General features: G+C 49.4%; 1 protein-coding gene across 1 annotated transcript in view; it reads right to left on the bottom strand.

The window, feature by feature from the left end:
- Positions 1-256: 256 nt before the first annotated feature.
- WDR44 (WD repeat domain 44) overlaps positions 257-20,143 on the bottom strand; it is a 41,541-nt gene continuing 21,654 nt past the window's right edge. Inside the window, exons 7-20 of the mRNA XM_063141851.1 lie at positions 19,233-19,369; positions 18,036-18,119; positions 16,271-16,377; positions 14,438-14,589; positions 12,736-12,874; positions 12,150-12,214; positions 9,951-10,064; positions 8,836-8,958; positions 8,197-8,388; positions 7,439-7,540; positions 5,281-5,396; positions 4,465-4,592; positions 2,829-2,960; positions 257-1,347 (exon numbers count right to left, since the gene is read on the bottom strand). Coding sequence (XP_062997921.1) covers positions 1,253-1,347; positions 2,829-2,960; positions 4,465-4,592; positions 5,281-5,396; positions 7,439-7,540; positions 8,197-8,388; positions 8,836-8,958; positions 9,951-10,064; positions 12,150-12,214; positions 12,736-12,874; positions 14,438-14,589; positions 16,271-16,377; positions 18,036-18,119; positions 19,233-19,369 — 1,686 coding nt within the window. The 3' untranslated portion in view covers positions 257-1,252. The remainder of the gene's footprint in view (positions 1,348-2,828; positions 2,961-4,464; positions 4,593-5,280; positions 5,397-7,438; positions 7,541-8,196; positions 8,389-8,835; positions 8,959-9,950; positions 10,065-12,149; positions 12,215-12,735; positions 12,875-14,437; positions 14,590-16,270; positions 16,378-18,035; positions 18,120-19,232; positions 19,370-20,143) is intronic.

Here is a 20,143-nt window from a genome sequence, read left to right as displayed (position 1 = left end):
CAGTTGCTGGGGAACATGGGTGGGAGGGTGCTGTTGCACCATGTCCTGCTTTTTCATCCCTGGCCGATGGCTGGTTGGCCACTGTGTGAACAGAGTGATGGAGTAGATGGACCCTTGGTCTGATCCAGCAGGGCTCTTTTGAGGTTCTTCTGTTCTTAGTTTGGTGACTAATAGACACAGCTTGGAGGCAGCGTGTTCCAGTTCTGAGCCAAAAGCCAAGCAAATCAATGCCGTAAAAACGACAAAACACATCATCTCTTTCAATGTGACCCATTTTTAATGATACATCTTTTGTCTTGTGGAACAGGAACCATCAACAACATTTTGTGAGTTTCAACACCCCGAAATGTTATTTCATTGGTATATTTTACGAATATTTACAAAGACCTTTAAATTCCGTTAGCTCTGAACAAAAAACAAAAACGCAATTTTAAACTACAATGCTTTAAAAAATATGTAAACAGTTTATTTTACATTGTTGTAAAAGAATTGTTCCTAACGCCGCTTAATTTTAAGGTGAGCATAATCCAGTGCCCGTGAATAAGGAATGAGAGACTCTTTCATAGAAATATTGTGCTCCAGTGTGCAAAAATAATAATAATTATATATTAAGAAAGGAATCTTGAGTGCACAACAATTAGAAGACAACAAAAATCCACATTAGAAAACATTGATACATGGCTGCTGCTACTCTGACCAAGGTAGGATGACCCGGGGGGGGGGGGGGGGCTCATGGATGTGAGGAACCCAGTCACAATTTTAGCTCTGTTAACATAAATTCAAAACCGGATCAACTTTGCTGGAAATGGGATTCTGGGAAGAGTCCGCATTTGTTCTTAAATTAAATTCCTTCCCTACCCCAGCATGGGCACAACTCGATAACGTAAGCTGTCACTTTTGTGCAGTTTGTTGCATATAACCCCCAAATGGCACATACCTATGTGAATATCTCATTGCCCTTTTCATGCAGAATCCTGCGCGTGGCAACAGTTCTTCAAGCAAAAGAATTATTTGGAAAACACAACGCGGAGTCGCTTGGCAATGTTACTTGCGCCCTTCCCTTTCTATTCTAAAAGCCAGGGGAATTAAAGAGTCCGGAGGCTGCTGTCCCAGGAGGCCTAATGGAGCAGCTTTAAATGAAAGAAGTTTAAAAATTAAGCCAGCCTCCAGCTCTATATTTTACTTTTGCTTCACTGATCACATGATTCACATCCAGGTACCATTTTCATGACGCTGTCAAGTTACCGTTGATTTAAGAGACGTTTTTCTTTTTGTTAATGAAGACTTTGATGGCTCCAGTAAAATCAGCTGACAGAAGCACTTCTGTGTGGTCTGTCTTCAAAGCTCCTTGAAATGGCAGAAGAAAAAGAGATGGTTTTAGGAACCCACTCCATGCAAGAACTAGCTTGCAGTAAACCGGTTAGGTAAACGGTCAGAGGTCGGTAGTGGAACAACTGCTTGGTGTACAAAAGGTCCCAGATACAGTCCTGGCATGTCCAGTTCAAGGATCAGGTAGAGATCATGGTAAAGGCTCTTCTCTACCTGCAACCCTGGAGAGCCGCAGGCTGTCCAGATAGACCAGGGATGAGCTAGATCAGTGGTGCCCAAAGTGGGCGGTACCACCCCCTTGGGGGCGGTGGGATTGCATAGGGGGGGTGTTAAGAGGCAGGGGGGCGCTCGAGGTGGTCATTTCCGAGAAGCACCTCTCCAGAAGGTCTTAAAATCCAGGGACATTTTTATGGGAGAAGGTAGTTTGGTCCCAAGCCATATAAGGGAAGAATCCACACATGTATTAATACCGTTTAAGAAGAGTCCTTTTAACGGTGAATTGAAATGTTTCAAAAGCACCAAAACGCTAATGAAGAGACATACCCTGCTTGGTGTGCCCCGCCACGCCGGCTGCAAAACAGAGACGTTCGCTCTTTTCCCTCCCTCCCTTGGCAAGCCTGCAGTGGGTGCTTCGGATTTTGAGTAAATATTCAATTAATTGTTACTGTTTCAAATTTTATTGTTATTATCTTCCTTAGTGGTTCATTGAAACCGGCTATTCGGAATAATGATTTTTATAGTGTAGGGTAGGGGGCACTGGGCATGAGTTTGTGGAACCAAGGGGGCGGTGATCTGAAGAAGTTTGGGAACCACTGAGCTAGATGGACCAAGAGTCTGATTCAGAATAAGGCAGCTTTGTAAGCTGGACACAAGGTTACAACAGCTGGGACTGTTTCATGTAGAGAAAAGGAGGGGGGGGAGTTATGATGGAGGTGTACAAAATTATACCTGGTGTGGACATTTTCTCTCTCATAATATTGGAACCCCAATGAGGCCACCCCATGAAGCTGATTGGTGGGAGAGTCAAGTCGCAGAAGAGAAAGCACTTCTTCACACAGCACATAAATTATGGAATTCACTTCCGCAAGATGTAGTGATGGCCACCAATTTGGATGGCTTCAAAAGGGGGCTGGATAAATTCCTGGAGGAGGAGAAGGCGATCGATGGCTATGTGCCACCTCCAGTATCAGAGGCAGTAAGTCTATGTACACCGGTTGCTGGGGAACATGGGTGGGAGGGTGCTGTTGCATTGATGTCCTGCTTGTGGGAACAGAATGCGGGACTAGATGGACCCTTGGTCCGATCCAACATGACTCTACTTATGCCAACACTGATCATTTACTGATTTAAGGAATTGACATCCCACCTTTTGCAATGCCTCAAGGTGGCTAACCAAAAAACAAAAGCCATAAAACTATAATTGGGTAGGTGTTCCGGGAGGCTTCTTGGCTCAACGTCCCAGGTCCTCCCCGGCCCTCTGTTATCTAAGCCCCACCTACCAGAAGGAATGGGATCTGCAGATTCCGAATCTTCACCTTTGCTTTCGGGCTCTTGCTTTTCGGACGTTTCAGATGAGACCATCAAGCTGGGATTTGGGGCAAAAATGGCCGACGTGACTACCGCGTTATGTGCTGGGAAGAGAGGAAAAGCAATCAGGATCCATGCAGCTGAAGAAGATGCAAGGGGAAATGAACCTTGGGGGGAACAGCACAACCAACTAGATACAACTAATTTTAGGAAAGGCTTGATGGAGGTGTTTTACCAGGGGTGGGAAGCTTGTGCTCCAGGTGTTTGGGCCTACAATCCCCATCAGCCTCTAGGTCGGCTTAACCAGTGGTGAAGGATGATGGACACTCTAGGCCAAAACATTTGGAGAGCTACAAATTGCCTACACCCGATTTAAACCTGCAAAGAAATTCACAAGAAGCCAGTCTAAAAATGGGGGAATTTCCCCAACACACGTAGCCCTGGATCTCTTCCAGTTTTAGGACAGAGTCTTGTGACACTTCCCCCCCCCCCCCCCCGATATGGGCATAGGCCCAGAGTTGCAATTCACAGGTCTTTCAGGTATCCCTTTGCCTCATGCTACTCAATTCACTCAGGACAGCTAAGAATCTGCCCCACCCAAAAAGCCGCCCCAAAGCCTCTAGCTTTCCACAAACGGGGAGACGGAGGGATGCTTTCACACAAGCAATCCCCCACGTGTGTTCCAACGTGTCCTTGAATAGCTGGAATTGAACATTGCCAAAACTGGGCTGGATAGTAAGTCACTCCGCCATGGCTTGAAAACACTGGCCTCAAGCAAAGCGATTCGTGGGACAGGAGCGTTTCGCCTTGGGCCGTTTGCGATTGTGGCTCCTACAAAACTCAACGCCAGCTTTCCTGAACCTGGCATCTTCCAGATGTGTTGGACCACCACTCCCATTATCCCCAGATGGCAAATCCAATTGCCCTTTTGGCTGGGCATGTAGTCCAACACATCTGGAAGGCCCCAGCATTGCTTTAAGGGTAACAGTGTTTTCTCACAGCAATGATGAGAAGCGAAAAACCCAAAAACCCAGCAGAGAACTCTAATCCCTCTTTGGGCTAGTTCTTGACCTGCAGGATGTTTAAAAACGAACATGGGGGGGGGGGAGATATTAAAAATGGTGCCCTTTCCCCCACCCCACAGTCTCAAGCGGCCCTGTCCACCACCTCATTCTGAAAAGCGTAGAACAGGCCACATTTTACATAGGCGCGTGTGGGCTGGCAAGTGAGCTCATAAGAGTTTTTGTAGACCTCAAGTCCAACAGGAGTTGTGTCCCTTTCAGCAACCCAAGGGACTCCTGAGCTCGTATTCACTAAACCCAAACGGAGCCATCACTAAGGGCTGCTCACACGCCTCGTAGTTACACGACCGAAGGGATAGTGGGGTGGAGGGCGAAGAGCTCTGCCTATTGGGAGCAGGGCATTCTGGGAAGCCACCTGACCTGACCAGCGCTGCAAGCAGAGCCTGTTAGCAAAAGGCTGGCAGTTCCGCAGCCCACGAGACTTTTGCCATGCCCAGGAGATAAATTCAAGGAGTTTCTCTTGTTTCATCACAGAATATTAAAGGCAAGCAGCAAGTCAAGTATCGCGGAGCAGGGAGGGCTTCACCTTTGACACCCTCCCAGAAGTCATTGCGGTCCCTCCGTACAGAAGTGAATTTGCTTAGGTCGTGGTAGGTGCTCCAAATGTAAACGTATTTATCTTCCGAGCCGCTGACGATGTACGTGAAGTCATGGCTGAAGAGAGAGAGAGAGAGAATGAGAGAAAGGACCAATCATTTCCATGTCATCTTTCGCTGCGCCCGTCGCTTCCTCCCCCAGACAGAAGGTGCACGGCTTAATGCAAATGAAGACTGAAGGCGGAGCAGGTACATGTCTGTGTGTCAAAGTTCTAAACCAGCTTTCCCTGGCCTGGTGCCCTCCAGATGTTTGGGACTACAACCCCTAGCGTTCTTGGCTACTGAGGGCTGATGAGTGCTGAAGTTCAAAACATCTGGAGGGCACCACGTTGAGGAAGGCTGGTCTCTACAACCTCGATTATCAATAGATTTGGGGGATGTATTGCGTTTTTATCCTGTCCTTCCTCCAAGGAACTCTGGGTTGCAGCCATCTTCCTTTCCTCCATCCCCACCGCCCCCATTTTAGCCCCAACAACCCTGTGAGGTGGGTTAGGTTTTGAGAGCCTCCTGGTGCGAGTTCAGATCTGTACCAAGCCTGACAAGCAACCCACTGCACCACAGGAGAGGCTGGGCAAGAAAAACGCAAAGCTAACATGTCCCCGATTCCCTGAAATGCTTAATTTTAGAAGCAGGAAACATATCAACCTAAATCCGCAGACTGAATTCAGGGCGGGCACTCTGCGCATCTTTGGATTTGGGGTGGGGGTGGGGGGGCAGAATGCCCTGGCTACGAGCCAAGTCTGTACCTGAAACTGGCTTTGATCTGGCTGCTGCTGTTGACATAGCCCTTGTATTTCATAGACAGTGACAAATCTCGCAGGTCGTACAGACGGATCCGGGAGTCGTTTGATGTCACGAGGATCTGGCAGGAAAAGTAGAAATTTTCCATGGGCTGAAAAACTGCAACTTCGAGGAAAGACAGACACGCTCACACAGAGCCTCCCGCTCCACACCTGTGCTTCATTTCTACAGTGACGGTCACCAGAGTTCAGACCTAGGTATGTTTTAAACACTGTAACTGAGTCATCCATTCTGTTGTTGTCTGAACTGGTTTTGAAACCTGGGTGAATATAGAAATGCTTCTGTTTTGACTGTGTTCTCACCACCCAAAACACGCACACACACCCCGGTAATCCCCAACTTGAATTGTATTTTATTGCAATTTGTTATTATGAACAGCCCTGGGATAGACTTATAAGGAAGGCGGGTCACAAATACCTTAAATAAATAGATTTCACGCCCTGTTCCACAGAAGCATTTTCCCGTAGCACTGAATGTACAGAATCTGCCCTCCAGTGAGGGAAACGTCGCCTGCACACGCTTAAAGGCCTTCTCTGTTATTAAACTGTCTCCCAGACTGTATGCTTGCAGACATGCTGTGTTCTCCTTAACCTACAGTGCAATCCTATAGGTGGTTTATAAAGAATACATCTTATTCTTAAGACTAATGGAAGGGCTGCTTTTGTGAATTGGCATATGGGACATCAGCCAGTCCCAATTCCTTTTGTCTCTTTCATCCAGGCAAGGAAAAAGGGCCTGGACAGTGCCACCAATTACCACAGAGCAGAAGGGACCCCCCCTCCCCCAAATTTATTTATTTATAAACATTTGTATCCCGCCCTATATCATTAAGATCTCAGGGCGGCATACAGATAAAAGCATACAGTATAAAACAATAAATACACACAGCTAAAAACAAATTAAACCATGAACCAAGTTAAAACAATATATAATTTAAAAGCAGTAAAAACGGGTAAAACAATGTGCCATCTTAGTGAATTTAACCATCAAAGGCGTTGTTAAAAAGCCGTGTTTTTACTTGGCGTCGAAATGAAATCAGTGTTGGCGCCAGTCGGGCCTCCAAGGGGAGGGCATTCCACAGTCAGGGTGCCACCACAGAGAAGGCCCTCTCCCTTGTCCCATCATAGCGTATGTGTTGCGCTGGTGGGATGCGGAGACGAACTCCTCCAACAGATCTCAAGTCTCGGGCAGGCATATATAAGGAGAGGTCCCAAGCTGTTTAGGGCTTCAAGGTGTTGAATTCCGACCGGAAGTGTATAGGCAGCCAGTGCAATTCCTTTAAGACTGGTGTTATGTGGTCTCTGTAAGACTAGCTGCTGCATTTTGCACAAGCTGCAACTTCCAAGTCATCTTCAAGGGCAGCCCCACGTAGAGTGCATTGCAGTAGCCTAATCGGGAAGTTACCAGAGCATGCACTACTGTGGCTAGGTTGTCCCTGTCCAGGAAAGGCCATAGCTGGCGGATCAGCCGAAGCTGACCCCACGTACTCCGTGCCACGGAGTCCACCTAGGCCTCCAGTGACAAGGATGGATCTAGGAATACTCCCAAGCTACACACCTGCTCCTTCAGAGGGAGCGCCACCTCATCCAGAACAGGTCGTTTACCCAATTCCCGGACTCGGGAACCACCAATGTATCCCTGACTACGATGTACCTGGGAAGAGATGTGAAGACCTGGGAAGAAAAGTCCCCCCCGGATTTTTTAAAATTCTCATTATTATTAAAAACTGGACAATTTGGGATTATGGAATATTTTCTTTTGAACGATGAATGAAATGCTTAAGACCAGGTCCTCTTGCGTTGCTACCCAGCATTTACTCCCCGAAAAGGGAGCGAGTCTTGGCTGAAAAGCATTCCACGTGCTCAAGGGATGAACTGCAGCCTGGATTGAGCCCTGCCCTACGAACCAACCTGGTGTTGCGGGAAGAAGCAGCGAGTGAGGAAGAGAGCACGGGCATTGTGCCTGTTTTTTTCAGGCTGTCTGGCCGCCGTGATTTCAGCTGTGCCTCCCGGCAAGCGGTCAAACTGACCTGTGGAACTGCACACACAGCCCAAAGAACTTCAGAGACCACAACTTAAGAGGCGGCCAACACTGCAGGGCTACCTTATTTTCTCCTGGCAAGGGCTCAATCCCCGTGATCTTCCTTCCAACTCGATTCCGTCCCCTAGTCGACCGTACATGTATCTGCGTATGATACTTCAAGTGCTAAAGAGAAATAAAAGACAGAGGAACTTATTAGAATCATAGAATAGTAGAGTTGGAAGGGGACTATAAGGCCATCCAGTCCAACCCCCTGCTCCATGCAGGAATCCACCTTAAAGCATCCCTGGCAGATGGCTGTCCAGCTGCCTCTTGAAGGCCTCTAGGGTGGGAGAGCTCACACTAGAATATATAGATGCCCTGAGGTATGGGTTTGCCTATAGATGCTCTGCACCTGGGTTTGCCTGAAACCGCTTTGGGACCGAGAGGCAGCTCAAGGAGACATAGGGCATGTTCCGACGACATTTCTGGCTCTGTGGTTAGCGAAACCATGGTTCTCTGGGGTTAGCACTCACTACGAGCCGTGATGTCACACACAACACTTTAAGCCATGGTTAGAGCTGCTAACTCTGCTGCAGGTGGCCCGAGGGGTTAGAGAGTGAGCAGTGTTGAGGAAAAACGCATCCCCTAAGTCACCTTAAACTCTGCTGCTTAACCAAAAGCCTTAACCAGCAGGGCTTAAGGCGTCTTCTGAACAGGCCCACAGGTGGTGAACAGGGGGGTAAATAGGACTCACTTTTGAATGAGGGTGAGGAATCAAGGCCGAAGGTCTACTGGTTGGTTCCCTTTAGTAAAATGGGAGCCATCAAACACTGGCTCACCTCTGTGTCATAGAAGATACACCGGCCGTCATAGGTGCCGATCACGGCGTATTTGCCATTCTGGCAAAAGTTTGCTGCTGTGATGAGCTTGGTCTGCCCATCCACTTCATTCCACAGCGCCACTTTTTTGTCGGGAATGTTCCAGAGTCGAAGTTTTCCATCCAGGGAGCCGCTTAAAAAATATCTGTCGTCCTGAGAAAGGGGAGGTGATGCCACAAGGAATTAGCAGCAACCGTTTAAGGCAATCTATCTGCTATTGCTTCCTCCCTCCCCTGCCCCCATATAAAAAATGCAACAAACAATCAGGGATGGGACAAACAATCAGGGAATACAGGTGCAGGATCTAGTCTCCGATGCACAGTTCCACAAGCTCTGTATTTAACTTCTCCTGATGTTGAGATAGGCTTTGGGGACTGCAAACCTAGGGGCACGTTGTACACCTGATACACTCTTCAAAGTGCAACTGATGCATGTAATTTGTACCAAGCACCTTCTCCTCAACAAAGTACAACCAGTACCATGCTAGTTTCTTTTCCTATTCCCTTACTGCATGTGACCTCTCATTCAATCCATATTTAAAAAAAAAACTGGGTTAAAAACCAGGCCAGCCCACAAAAAAAAATAGAAGAAGCCACTTACCCTAGGATGGAAGGCGATAGCAGTGACAAAGTCAATGTGCTGGAAACAGCACAGGCACTCTCGCCTGGATATGTGCCAGAGCCTGACTGTCTTATCCATGGATGAAGAAAGCAGGAAGTAATTCTAGGGGGGATCAAAATGGCATGAATTATTTCCGAGGGATGTAAAACTCGGAGAGAGCCCTGACCGCAGATGCAATCTACTGTTAAGCCTCATCTGCTCAGAACGGAAAAGATCTCTCTCAATGCTTGGAGTTCCACAACAGGAACGAGGGAGGAAAACAACCCTTCATGCATACTAAAGAAGCTCGTGCCCTGCTTGTGCACTGTTTAGAGTAATAAGCGCAACGATGAGATTCCGCCCTCGTCCATAGGAATCCAGAGGATCCCCCAAGGAGATCAGGAATCGCAGAAAGGCAGTTTGTCCACCATTACGGATCCTTCCTGCAGGGAGTGCTGTTTGGGACTTTCTAGGCTGGTCACTGGCCCAGGATGAGAATGGCAGAAACTCCCCCGCCCCTCACCTGGCCACCAGGTAAACTAACCACATCCTTGTTTTTTGTTGCTCCTCGGAATGTGGATAAACCACTGCTTGGGGGGCATAGTCACAACACTCACCATAGGAAAGTGACAGAATGTGTGTGTTTGTGTGTGTGTCTGTTCTAAAGGACCACCTTGTCCTACATAGACCTGCCCGTGGATGAAGATAATCAGATAATCAGCGCGTTTAGTGACTGGACATTAAGGGAGCCATTTTAAGAATGGGCAACTTCCCCCAGCAGACTTTTTGTGAGAGTGCCCACGGCACTCACTACCAAATGCACTCAGGGACCCAAAAAGACCGGGGACCTCTGGTACAGATCATACTGAACTAGATGACTTGGTTACAAGGGCAGCTTCGTATTGTACCACACTAGTGCCTTGGAGGATTCTACAGCGGCGTGACACTCCCGTGTCTTTGCACGGCCCTTCGCTGGCCAGTTTTGAGGAGCTGCTACGGAATGATCACAGGCATTCCATTCCGCATGATGTGGCTTAAATACAATTTGCAACGTGGGCTGTATAACGCTGCCGCTTTAAAAAACAAACAAATCAAAACCAAAAAAGATGGCTTACTTTCGACCAGGATAAATCCAGGAGATCTGCCGTGTGTCCTTTGTATTTGCAGAAGGGGCGCTGGCGAAAGGGCGTGCTTCTATCGTCGGGGTCCTCATCAGTCCCGCTGCAAACCTATTAAGCAGAGCAATGAGGCAGAGCAGGAAGACAAAGGGTGTTTAGAAGCTGCAATGGTTTCCGTGGGTACAGACAGGTGTCCTAGCAGGTCACCTCCACACCAAAGCAAAACGGTCCTGAGCAGCGGACCTCCACGAAGGCAATGGACCGTCCGTTATCTGGACTGTGGTCATGATTGCCAGGATGTTTTTAAGCTCTTGCTGCAGACAATCATAGAATCATAGAATAGCAGAGTTGGAAGGGGCCTACAAGGCCATCGAGTCCAACCCCCTGCTCAATGCAAGAATCCACCCTAAAGCATCCCTGACAGATGGTTGTCCAGCTGCCTCTTGAAGGCCTCTAGTGTGGGAGAGCCCACAACCTCCCTAGGTAGCTGATTCCACCGTCGCACTGCTCTAACAGTCAGGAAGTTTTTCCTGATGTCCAGCCGGAATCTGGCTTCCTTTAACTTGAGCCCATTATTCCGTGTCCTGCACTCTGGGAGGATCGAGAAGAGATCCTGGCCCTCCTCTGTGTGACAACCTTTTATGTATTTGAAGAGTGCTCTCATGTCTCCCCTCCATCTTCTCTTCTCCAGGCTAAACATGCCCAGTTCTTTCAGTCTCTCTTCATAGGGCTTTGTTTCTAGACCTCTGATCATCCTGGTTGGATGATCAGAGGGCTAGGAACAATAAGGGCTAGGAACTTCTTTTACAGGAAAGGAATCCGGTGATATGATTTTGCTTCAGTTGTCAGATGCTGCCAATTCACACAAAGTTCCACAAAGGTCATCCGAGGGCCTGCTCCTGGTGGTTCCACACAGACCTACCCTCTGACTGGAGTCCACCAGGGGAAGAGCCTTCAGCGTGGTGGCCCCCCTCCTATGGAATTCCCTGCCTCTGGAGGTCAGGCAGGTGCCAACTTTGTATTCCTTTCGGTGCCTTCTGAAAACGTCGTTATTCCAGGAAGCCTTTCCTTAATGACCAGCCATGCTTCCCTTTGCATTTTTTTTAAAATCTATTTTAATGTGTTTTTATTCTGTTTTTATTTTATCTTGTACACTGCTCCGAAATTTTGAATGGGGAGCAGTATATAAATATTGTAAGATATTCTGGAAACTCCTAGAAGCCGTCTCTGCACGGAGGTGGTCCCAGCTGTACACATGGAGTTTTGCACTGAAGTAAGCGGGGGCGGGGGGAGCACCGTGCCTCTGCCTGCAGAATCATGCTCCCAACCCCAACCTTCCTCTGACCTGGTATTGGACTACAATTCCCATAATCCCCCAGCCAGCACAGTCATAGTCCAACAAATGTGGAGGGCACCAGCTTGGAGAACGATACTCTAGACCCTCCTGGCTTTGGTTATGCTGTACTTTTCTTCCTCACTCCCCCCCCCCCCCCCGTCTTTTCACTGGAAGGCGACGGACAACATCAGCCTCATCTTTAAATAAGGCTGTAGTAAGTAATTGTTAGGCTAGGAAGCCCAGGCCGCGAGCGCAGCGTTTAATTACCTCCAACATTCAAATCCACAGTCGTGCTGAGAGAGCAGCATTAATTACCCAAGCGGCAGGAGGAGGTGAGATTATTTTTTTAATGACCTACAGTCAAGTCAGATCCTCCACCAGTCGTATGACCTCCGAACGTTTGATCTGAATCTCATTTAGGCCAAAAAGGCCTTAGCAGAGCTATGCAGGATCAGACCAAGGGTCCATCTAGCCCACCATTCTGTTCACACAGTGGCCCACCAGCTGTTGACCAGGAACCCACAAGCAGGACGTGAATGCAATAGCCTTGCGGTCCAACCCCTAACTACAAAGACCACCCATAGATTCATAGGCCGTACCGCATACTGGCCTTCTTCAACTTGGTGCCCTCCAGATGTGTTGGATTTCAACTCCCATCAGCCCCAGCCAGCGCGGTCCATGATCAGGAATTCTGTGAGTCCAAAACACCAGGTTGGGGAAGGCTCCCCCCATACAATCCAAACCACAAGCAGCCCATCTCGGGGGGTGGGTGGGGAGGGAATGGTCCATAGTCCTGGAAACCTACTGGCAAGGAGGATTATTTCTCCCTCACACCCCGAGGACAAAAGGGTCCGACTTACCCCTGCATCATTGTCCGACTTGGAGGAATTCAGACTCTCCTGAGACGGGGAGGGAGATACGCGGCCTGAAACACAATATCAGAAACGGCCTGAAGCCCAGTTTCTTTGCAAATGACAACCCCTCTTTTCTCAAGAGCCACGCTTGGCTTTGCAACTGCGCAGACACCGGCTGAAGCAGGGACCCGCTGCCGCGCCCCTCCCGGAACTTCCGGGTCCTCTCGCGATACTTTGCCCGCGATACTTTGCCGCGCGGCACCTGAAGGCGAAAGGATGGGCACTCCTGGGGAGGCGGGCACACATGTGCGTGCGAAGAGCAATAAGCCAGCCAGGCGCGCAGAGCCAGCGAGCGGGAAGGGAGGGGAGCCGCAGTGCGTGAGGGAGTGAGCAGGCCGCTGTTTCTTGGCCCTGCCATCCGCCCGTCTGGCCCGCCATGCAGGCAGCCGGCAGGACCAAGGAGCGGCAGACCCTTTGGAGGGGGAGAGCGCCTCTCTTCCCCTACTCCGACCACCTGCGCCGCCAGCTTCCTATCGCTTCATGGTAGAGCCGGCCCTGGAAGGGCAAGCGCACACGCGGAAGCAAGACGTACCTTCCGTGTTGTACTTCATCCGCATGTTATTGAAGTAGTCAAAAGCGTTTTTCAGCACCCAGATTCTCACCACGTTGTCCTGACCTGCGGACGCGAGCAGCCTGCCGCAGTGGGAAAACTTCATCGTCCAAACAGCCCCCTGTTGAGAGAAAGCCGCTTGCAATCTGGTGGTCAGCACAACCCAGCAGCATCTGCCGTTGCCAGGCCAGATGTTATTAAGGCCAGCAGGGCTGCCAGTAGGATCCCTCGCCATTTTGGGCCTGAAAGCCCTCGGCCTGCCCTGCCACGGGACCTCCTAGCTGGGCCAAGCTCCTCCCACCATGGTTATCTATGACTAGTATTTATTGAATATATATCCCGCACATTTCCCTCAGGAAACTCACTGCCGTGTACAAGTTTCTCGCTCCCCATCATTTTATTCTCACAGCAAACCTTTAGGGGTAACAGGTTAGGCTGAGAAATGAGTGAAAGGCCCAAGGTCACCCAGCGAGCTCTATGGCCGAGCGGGGATTTGAACCTGGGTCTCCCCAGCCTTTGCCAGTCGCTCTGACCCATTGGCATGGGGCAAACATTATTGATTTATTTTTATTTGTAACATTACTAGATCGCTGAATATAATAGAATCTCTCAGCGGTTCACAACATAAAAACACAATAATTAAAACAGCATAGTGTGGTGTAGTGGCTAAAGTGTTGGACTGGGAGTCAGGAGATCCGGGTTCTAATCCCCACTCAGCCATGGAAGCTCACTGGGTGACTTTGGGCCAGTCATAGAATCATAGAATCATAGAATAGCAGAGTTGGAAGGGGCCTACAAGGCCATCGAGTCCAACCCCCTGCTCAATGCAGGAATCCACCCTAAAGCATCCCTGACAGATGCTTGTCCAGCTGCCTCTTGAAGGCCTCTAGGGTGGGAGAGCCCACCACCTCCCTAGGTCATAGAATCATAGAATAGCAGAGTTGGAAGGGGCCTGCAAGGCCATCGAGTCCAACCCCCTGCTCGATGCAGGAATCCACCCTAAAGCATCCCTGACAGATGGTTGTCCAGCTGCCTCTTGAAGGCCTCTAGTGTGGGAGAGCCCACACTGGGCTGACAGACTCTCAGCCCAGCCTACCTCACAGGGTGGTTGTTGTGAGGATAAAATGGAGAGGATGTGTAGGATTATGTACACCGCCTTGGGTTCCTTGCAGGAAAAAAAGGCGGGATATAAATGCAATAAATAAATAAATAAAAACACCTTCCAATTAAAATGCAACGCAGACCCTGCCCTCGGGCATTCGGGCTAAGGAGACACGAAAAAAAGTGGTCAAGTTTTTGGTATTTTATATAGAACTTCCTATAAGGAACAGGATTTGAAAAAGCTGGATAGAAATGAATAGGCTGCTCCTGAAGGCAACATAGATATTGTATGTAATCTGTTTGTACGCTTTTTATGGTTTTAAATTTTGTATATTTGTTTTTAGGGTTCTGTGTTTTAATCTTTGTAAACTGCCCAGAGAGCTTCGGGCTATGGGGCAGTATATACATGCAAATAATAATAATAATAATAATAATGATGATGATGAGAGAAAGCCTGAAAACTGGTTTGTGTCACGAGCTGGCCAGGCACAGTGACCCTGTTGCTTGTCCACCTCAAGAGCGTGACTTTCTGGATCCTTCCCTCCGGCTAGTTACTGTGCCGGAAAAAGAAACAGGCCCTTACCATGTGCTCCCCACTGAGATCCTGAACCACTTTAATTTGCTCAAAGTCGTAGGGCCCCTTGAAGCCATGCGCCGCTTTGAATTTCACTGGCCTGGTGTACGGCATGCCTTCGTCGTCGCTCGAGGAGGGGTCATCTTGGTCAATATGGAAGACTGAGAAGAAAAATCAGCAGCAGGTCCAGAATCAGGGGCCGATTCTGACACATCTAGAAAACGTTCAAGGGGCTCGAAATGAGGCTAGAAACCGTGCTTCCAGCATCAGGACCGTGAGAGCACACCCACACCTAAATAAACCGAAAAGCCTTCCCCGACCGGGTGTTCCCCAGATGTGTTGGGCTGCACCCATGGTCGGAGCAGCAGTCCAATACATCTGCGGGGCAACAGGTTGGGGAAGGTGGAAATAAACTGAAGTTGGCATTTTGGACTACAACTCTATCGGCCCTAGGCAGCATGGCCAATCGTTAGGGATTATGGAAGGTGTGGTCCAAAACATCTGGAGAGAACTGGGCTGCCCTTCTTTGATGGGCAGCTGCACTCAGGGGTTTTAGACAGGGGCTGCTTAGAATCATAGAATAGTAGCATCCCTGACAGATGGCTGTCCAGCTGCCTCTTGAAGGCCTCTAGTGTGGGAGAGCCCACGACCTCCCTAGGTAACTGATTCCATTGTCGCACTGCTCTAACAGTCAGGAAGCTTTTCCTGATGTCCAGCTGGAATCTGGCTTCCTGTAACTTGAGCCCGTTATTCCGTGTCCTGCACTCTGGGAGGATCGAGGAGAGATCTTGGCCTTCCTTTGGAGGGTGGGGTGGGGGTTGAATCAGGGACCCTCTGCATGCAAACCAGCTGCTCTACCACTAACCTCTGGCCTCTCTGCCCCCCACATGATAGGTTATTTAAAGCGTTTCGACCAGCACCCCGTCCAGCTCCACTGCTGCCCTTCCAACAGACCGGACAGAGGGAGATGAAGGTGGGAAACTGGGCCGTTCGGATTCTGCCAGCCCTGCTGAAAGGTGTCAGTTCCCCCCTCTTCCCCTTTCTCCTTGCACGTTGTGTCTTCTGGACTGTTACGCCTGTGGGCAGGGGCTGTCTTAGAGAGTTGGTACATTGCTCCAGGAGCCTCTTTTGGCTAATGAGTGAGGGGAAAAGAAATACTTGAATTAAGCTGGTCTATATTATTGTCATATCGCAGCCGAGAGGCCTGAAGTTGAGAAAGAAAAGCTGGATTGAGGCAGAGGCAAGGTTCAAGCCACACACTTCGATCAGAAAGGAAGGAATCATAGAATCATAGAATAGCAGAGTTGGAAGGGGCCTACAAGGCCATCGAGTCCAACCCCCTGCTCAATGCAGGAATCCACCCTAAAGCATCCCTGACAGATGCTTGTCCAGCTGCCTCTTGAAGGCCTCTAGTGTGGGAGAGCCCACCACCTCCCTAGGTAGCTGATTCCATTGTTGCACTGCTCTAACAGTCAGGAAGTTTTTCCTGATGTCCAGCTGGAATCTGGCTTCCTTTAACTTGAGCCCGTTAATCCGTGTCCTGCACTCTGGGAGGATCGAGAAGAGATCCTGGCCCTCCTCTGTGCGACAACCTTTCAAGTATTTGAAGAGTGCTATCATGTCTCCCCTCAATCTTCTCTTCTGCAGGCTAAACCTGCCCAGTTCTTTCAGTCTCTCCTCATAGGGCTTTGTTTCCAGACCCCTGGCTGCCCTCCTCTGGACACGCTCCAGCTTGTCTGCTGGAGGCCCTCCCCACTTCTTGGGCATATTATTACAATATTTTTTAAAAAACACCCTCCACAGCCACACCAGCACCACCACCACCACACACCCCCTCCGTACCTTCATCTCGAACGCTCTTCACTTTATTGACGGCGCGCTCGCCATACTCTTCGGCCAGGTGCCTCGCCTTCCTGACTTTACTGCCAAAGAATTTTTTAAACTGAGTCCTTTAAAAGAAAAGAAGGTTCATTTGAAAACGATCCATTTCAGAGAGAGAGAGAGAGAGAGAGAGAGAGAGGCAGGCCACAATTTGAAAACAGGGCATCCATTCCCTTCCTGTTTTCAGCTTAGTTTAAATATTGATGTGCTGCTGTTCTGTAAAAAAATAATAATAATAATCCGAAGCCGCTTACAGCAAAAGAGGAAAATGCAACTGGGATCGCGTTGAAAACTGTACAAGCAAACGAACCATGAACTATGCCAGGAATTAAAATATTAATGCACGGAGCAGTGCAGCAAAGAGACCTCCACCTTTTGCTTCTCCCAACCTGGGCTGCCCACCAACGATGGCTGTGAAGAGCAAAGCCAGGCACTCGATCTTTGTCAGTTCCTCTGCCATGCTTGAGTATGGCCCGAAAAGCTCCTCCGGAAGGTAGGGGGACCCTCCGGAACAGTATGGGAGATGGCATGGAGAGATGCAGCCAGCAGAGGGCCCTGGTGAAGGTCAGGAGCCTCGCCTTGCGGGAGCAGAAGCACTTTCCACTAGTGCAAAGCCGCCGTTGGATACACCCCCCAATGATGTTGTAATGGATTTTATTTTTATTTTTTACAATATTTATATGCCGCTCCCCATTGAAAATTCCGGAGCGTTGTACAAGATAAGATAAAAACAGAATAAACACTTTAAAATAGATTTTAAAAGAAACAAAATGTAAAGTGAACTGTGGCTGGTCATTAAGGAATGGCCTCCTGGAATAATGACGTTTTTATGAGGCGCCGAAAGGAGTACAAAAATGGCGCCTGCCTGACCTCCAGAGGCAGGGAATTCCACAGGAGGGGGGCCACCACGCTGAAGGCTCTTCCCTTGGTGGACTCCAATCGGAGGATGGATCTATGTGGGACCACCAGGAGCAGGCCCTCGGATGTCCTCAGTGACCGGGCAGGTTGGTAGGGGAGAAGGCGCTCTCTCAGGTTTCCTGGTCCCAAGTTCTTTAGGGCTTTGCACACAAGTACAAGAACCTTAAACCTGACCCGGTAGCGAATAGGCAGCCAGTGCAGTTCCCTCAGCAGAGAAGTTACATGCTGGAAAGGGGCAGCTTTTAGGTACAACAGCAGCAAAAGCAGGGTAGTGTAGTGGTTAGAGTGTTGGACTGGGCCTTGGGGGCTCTGGGTGGGATCCCACGGTGCCCCTCCTGCTCAGCACTGCCAGTTCCCGGTCTGTATGAGTCTTGCCCTGCTACCACTGGCACATGCACAACCCGTACCAACAGCAGCAATTCAGAGCTCCTGGGGGCCAGCCGCCAAATGACCGGAAATGCCAGGTTGTGCCTCCCAGAATCATGCATCTCTGGTCGTTTAGGGACTTGCCCCTGAAAGCACTACCTGGCCACCGCTGGCAGTGAGGGCTGCGTGCGTAGCAGGACCAGCAGGCCTGGATGCCAGCGGTAGGGCACCACTGGATCCTAAGCTCTGAGTTCTAGGCCCCACTCTGCTACGAAGCTTACAGGGGGCGACTTTGGGCCCTCACAGATTCTCAACCTAGCCTACCCCACAGGGTTGTTGTGAAGATAAAACGGGAGGAGGAGGGAGATCAACTGTTCGGTTCCTTGCATGAGGAAAAAACGGCCGGATATAAATGTAACCAACGAGGAAGCGCCAGGCTTACGTTTTCTGCTTCAAGCGCCCGCCGTCTGTGTCGCTTTGCTGAGACTGCATTTTGTCTTCATCATCTGACTGCGCCCCATCATTACTGTGAAAAAGCAAAAAACGGCTGTCAATGTTATGTGGCAAGTATTCAAACTTCTCAGTGGAATTAACCCAGGTAGCCACCAACCTCTGCTCAGACGGTAGGTCCTGTAACGATGGTTGTATTGACCCAGAATATGGAAGTAAGGCAGAAGCAGTCAGACGGGAGTATGCAGTCCTTCAAATACCCTGGCCCTGGGCCAATTAGGCCTTTAAATCTTAAGGCCAGTATTTACAAGGGAAGACTGAAGGAGCCGGATATGTTTACATAGGAGAATGATTCAGAGGTGATTGGACAGCCATATTCAAGGGCTGTTACATAGACAATGGAATAAATTTGTCTTCTGTTGTTGCAGAGCAGAGGTAGACAAGTTTCTTGGGATTTAGCAATATGAGAAACTGTTGTGGGCACCACCACAAAATGGCTGCCATAGGAGGTGTGGCTAGCCACAGAGAACAAGTAACCTGCCCCAAAGACTAAGTAGAAGGCAGAGATGGGGTTTGAGCCCCAACACAGGTAAGAACTTTAAGCCTATGCTTTTCAGCACCATCAGAAACCTCTTGGGTAGGCCACCTGGAGGGAGGAAGGCTGCTTTCAAAGGTGTCTGGGGACACACAGGTGCCTGTGGGTACCAGAGGGCCTATCTCTGCTCCAGAAGGTAGGGCCAAACAAAGGGGATTTAGACTAAAAATTAGGTTGAGCTTCCTGAACGGTCCAAGCTGCCTTGAAAGATGGCGAGGGACTCTCCTCCGTTGGATGTTTCAAGCAGAGTCTAGTTGGCTCTGTATCAGGGATGCTGTGGCAATGGATTTTCTGCGTTGGTGGTGGGGGAGACTAGATGATCTTTGAGGAGCCCTCCAACTACATGAGTCTGTCACTCAGCGAAGCTCTCTTAAGGACTGGCAGGATACGTTCATTTCTAGATGTGCCAGCAAACAGCCTCACAGGTGTAATTTCAGCCCGTTGCTCTCTTCAGAGCCAATGCTGCATAAAACGCCCTAAAGAAAGCTGATGAGGGGGGGCTGTATACAGAAGGACATCCATCAGGAAACACAGGCACCGGAACAGATTCCCCACCACCACCACCGGGTCCAGCTGCCGCCCCTCAACCCCTACCTGACATATTCCTTCGTCCGCCGCATGATGTGCAGCGTCAGGGGGTTGATACCGGTGGGCAGCTTCTCCTCAGCCAAACTCAAGGGGATTTCCTCTCCTGTGTCGAGGTTCTTGATCATGACGCTGGCCAGGATTTCCTGCAGAGAAGGGCAGGAGGGACGGAACGGACACAGACAAGGCGCAGAGATGAACGTCCAATGGAAGGTGGCAATGAGAGTATCTTGAACCCATCTTGCTGGTGCTCGAGTCGTACAAGTTTTCAGAAAGCAGGTAAAATGCCCTGTCTCGCTGGCATGTAGTTACCAGGCAGGAGATTGGCTCTCATGTACCCTAGAAGACTCAGCATCAGAATGCCTGAGGCGAGGGGCACGGTGAAAATTAATCCAAACAAAAGCCACGCACAGGCCTGGTTTGCACATAACGGTACCCATGAGTTCTTTAACCCGTGGTGATCTAAGAAACCGCTGCCTGTTTTCTCTGTCCCTGCACTGTTTATCCCGAATGCCTTTGTGGTGCTGTAGTACTGGCGTGAAGAGCGACATTCTAGACCCCACTGGGCAATGGAAATCCACTGGGGGACTTTGGGCCAGTCACAGACTCTCAGCCCAACCTACCTCACAGGGTTGTTGCTGGGACAGGGAGATTCAAAGTGGATTCAGGATTAGATGAACTTGTGGACTGATCCGGCAGGGCTCCTCTTGTGCCCTTACAGAGCTGTGCGATTTCACTCAGCACGGGGACCAGGCTAACGCTCCACTTAGAGGACTAGCATTATGACTTTTATACTGCGTTCCACAAAAGTTGTGGTTTGAGCTGGTAAATTATTATTATTATTATTTATTTATATAGTGCCATCAATGTACATGGTGCTGTACAGCTTCACAATGTGTGTGTGTGTGTGTGTGTTGCTT

Source organism: Elgaria multicarinata, chromosome 15 (assembly GCF_023053635.1).
Source record: "Elgaria multicarinata webbii isolate HBS135686 ecotype San Diego chromosome 15, rElgMul1.1.pri, whole genome shotgun sequence".
Lineage (NCBI taxonomy): Eukaryota > Metazoa > Chordata > Lepidosauria > Squamata > Anguidae > Elgaria > Elgaria multicarinata.
Note: the sequence above shows the minus strand (reverse complement) of the source record. Positions and strands in the feature narration are given on the sequence as shown.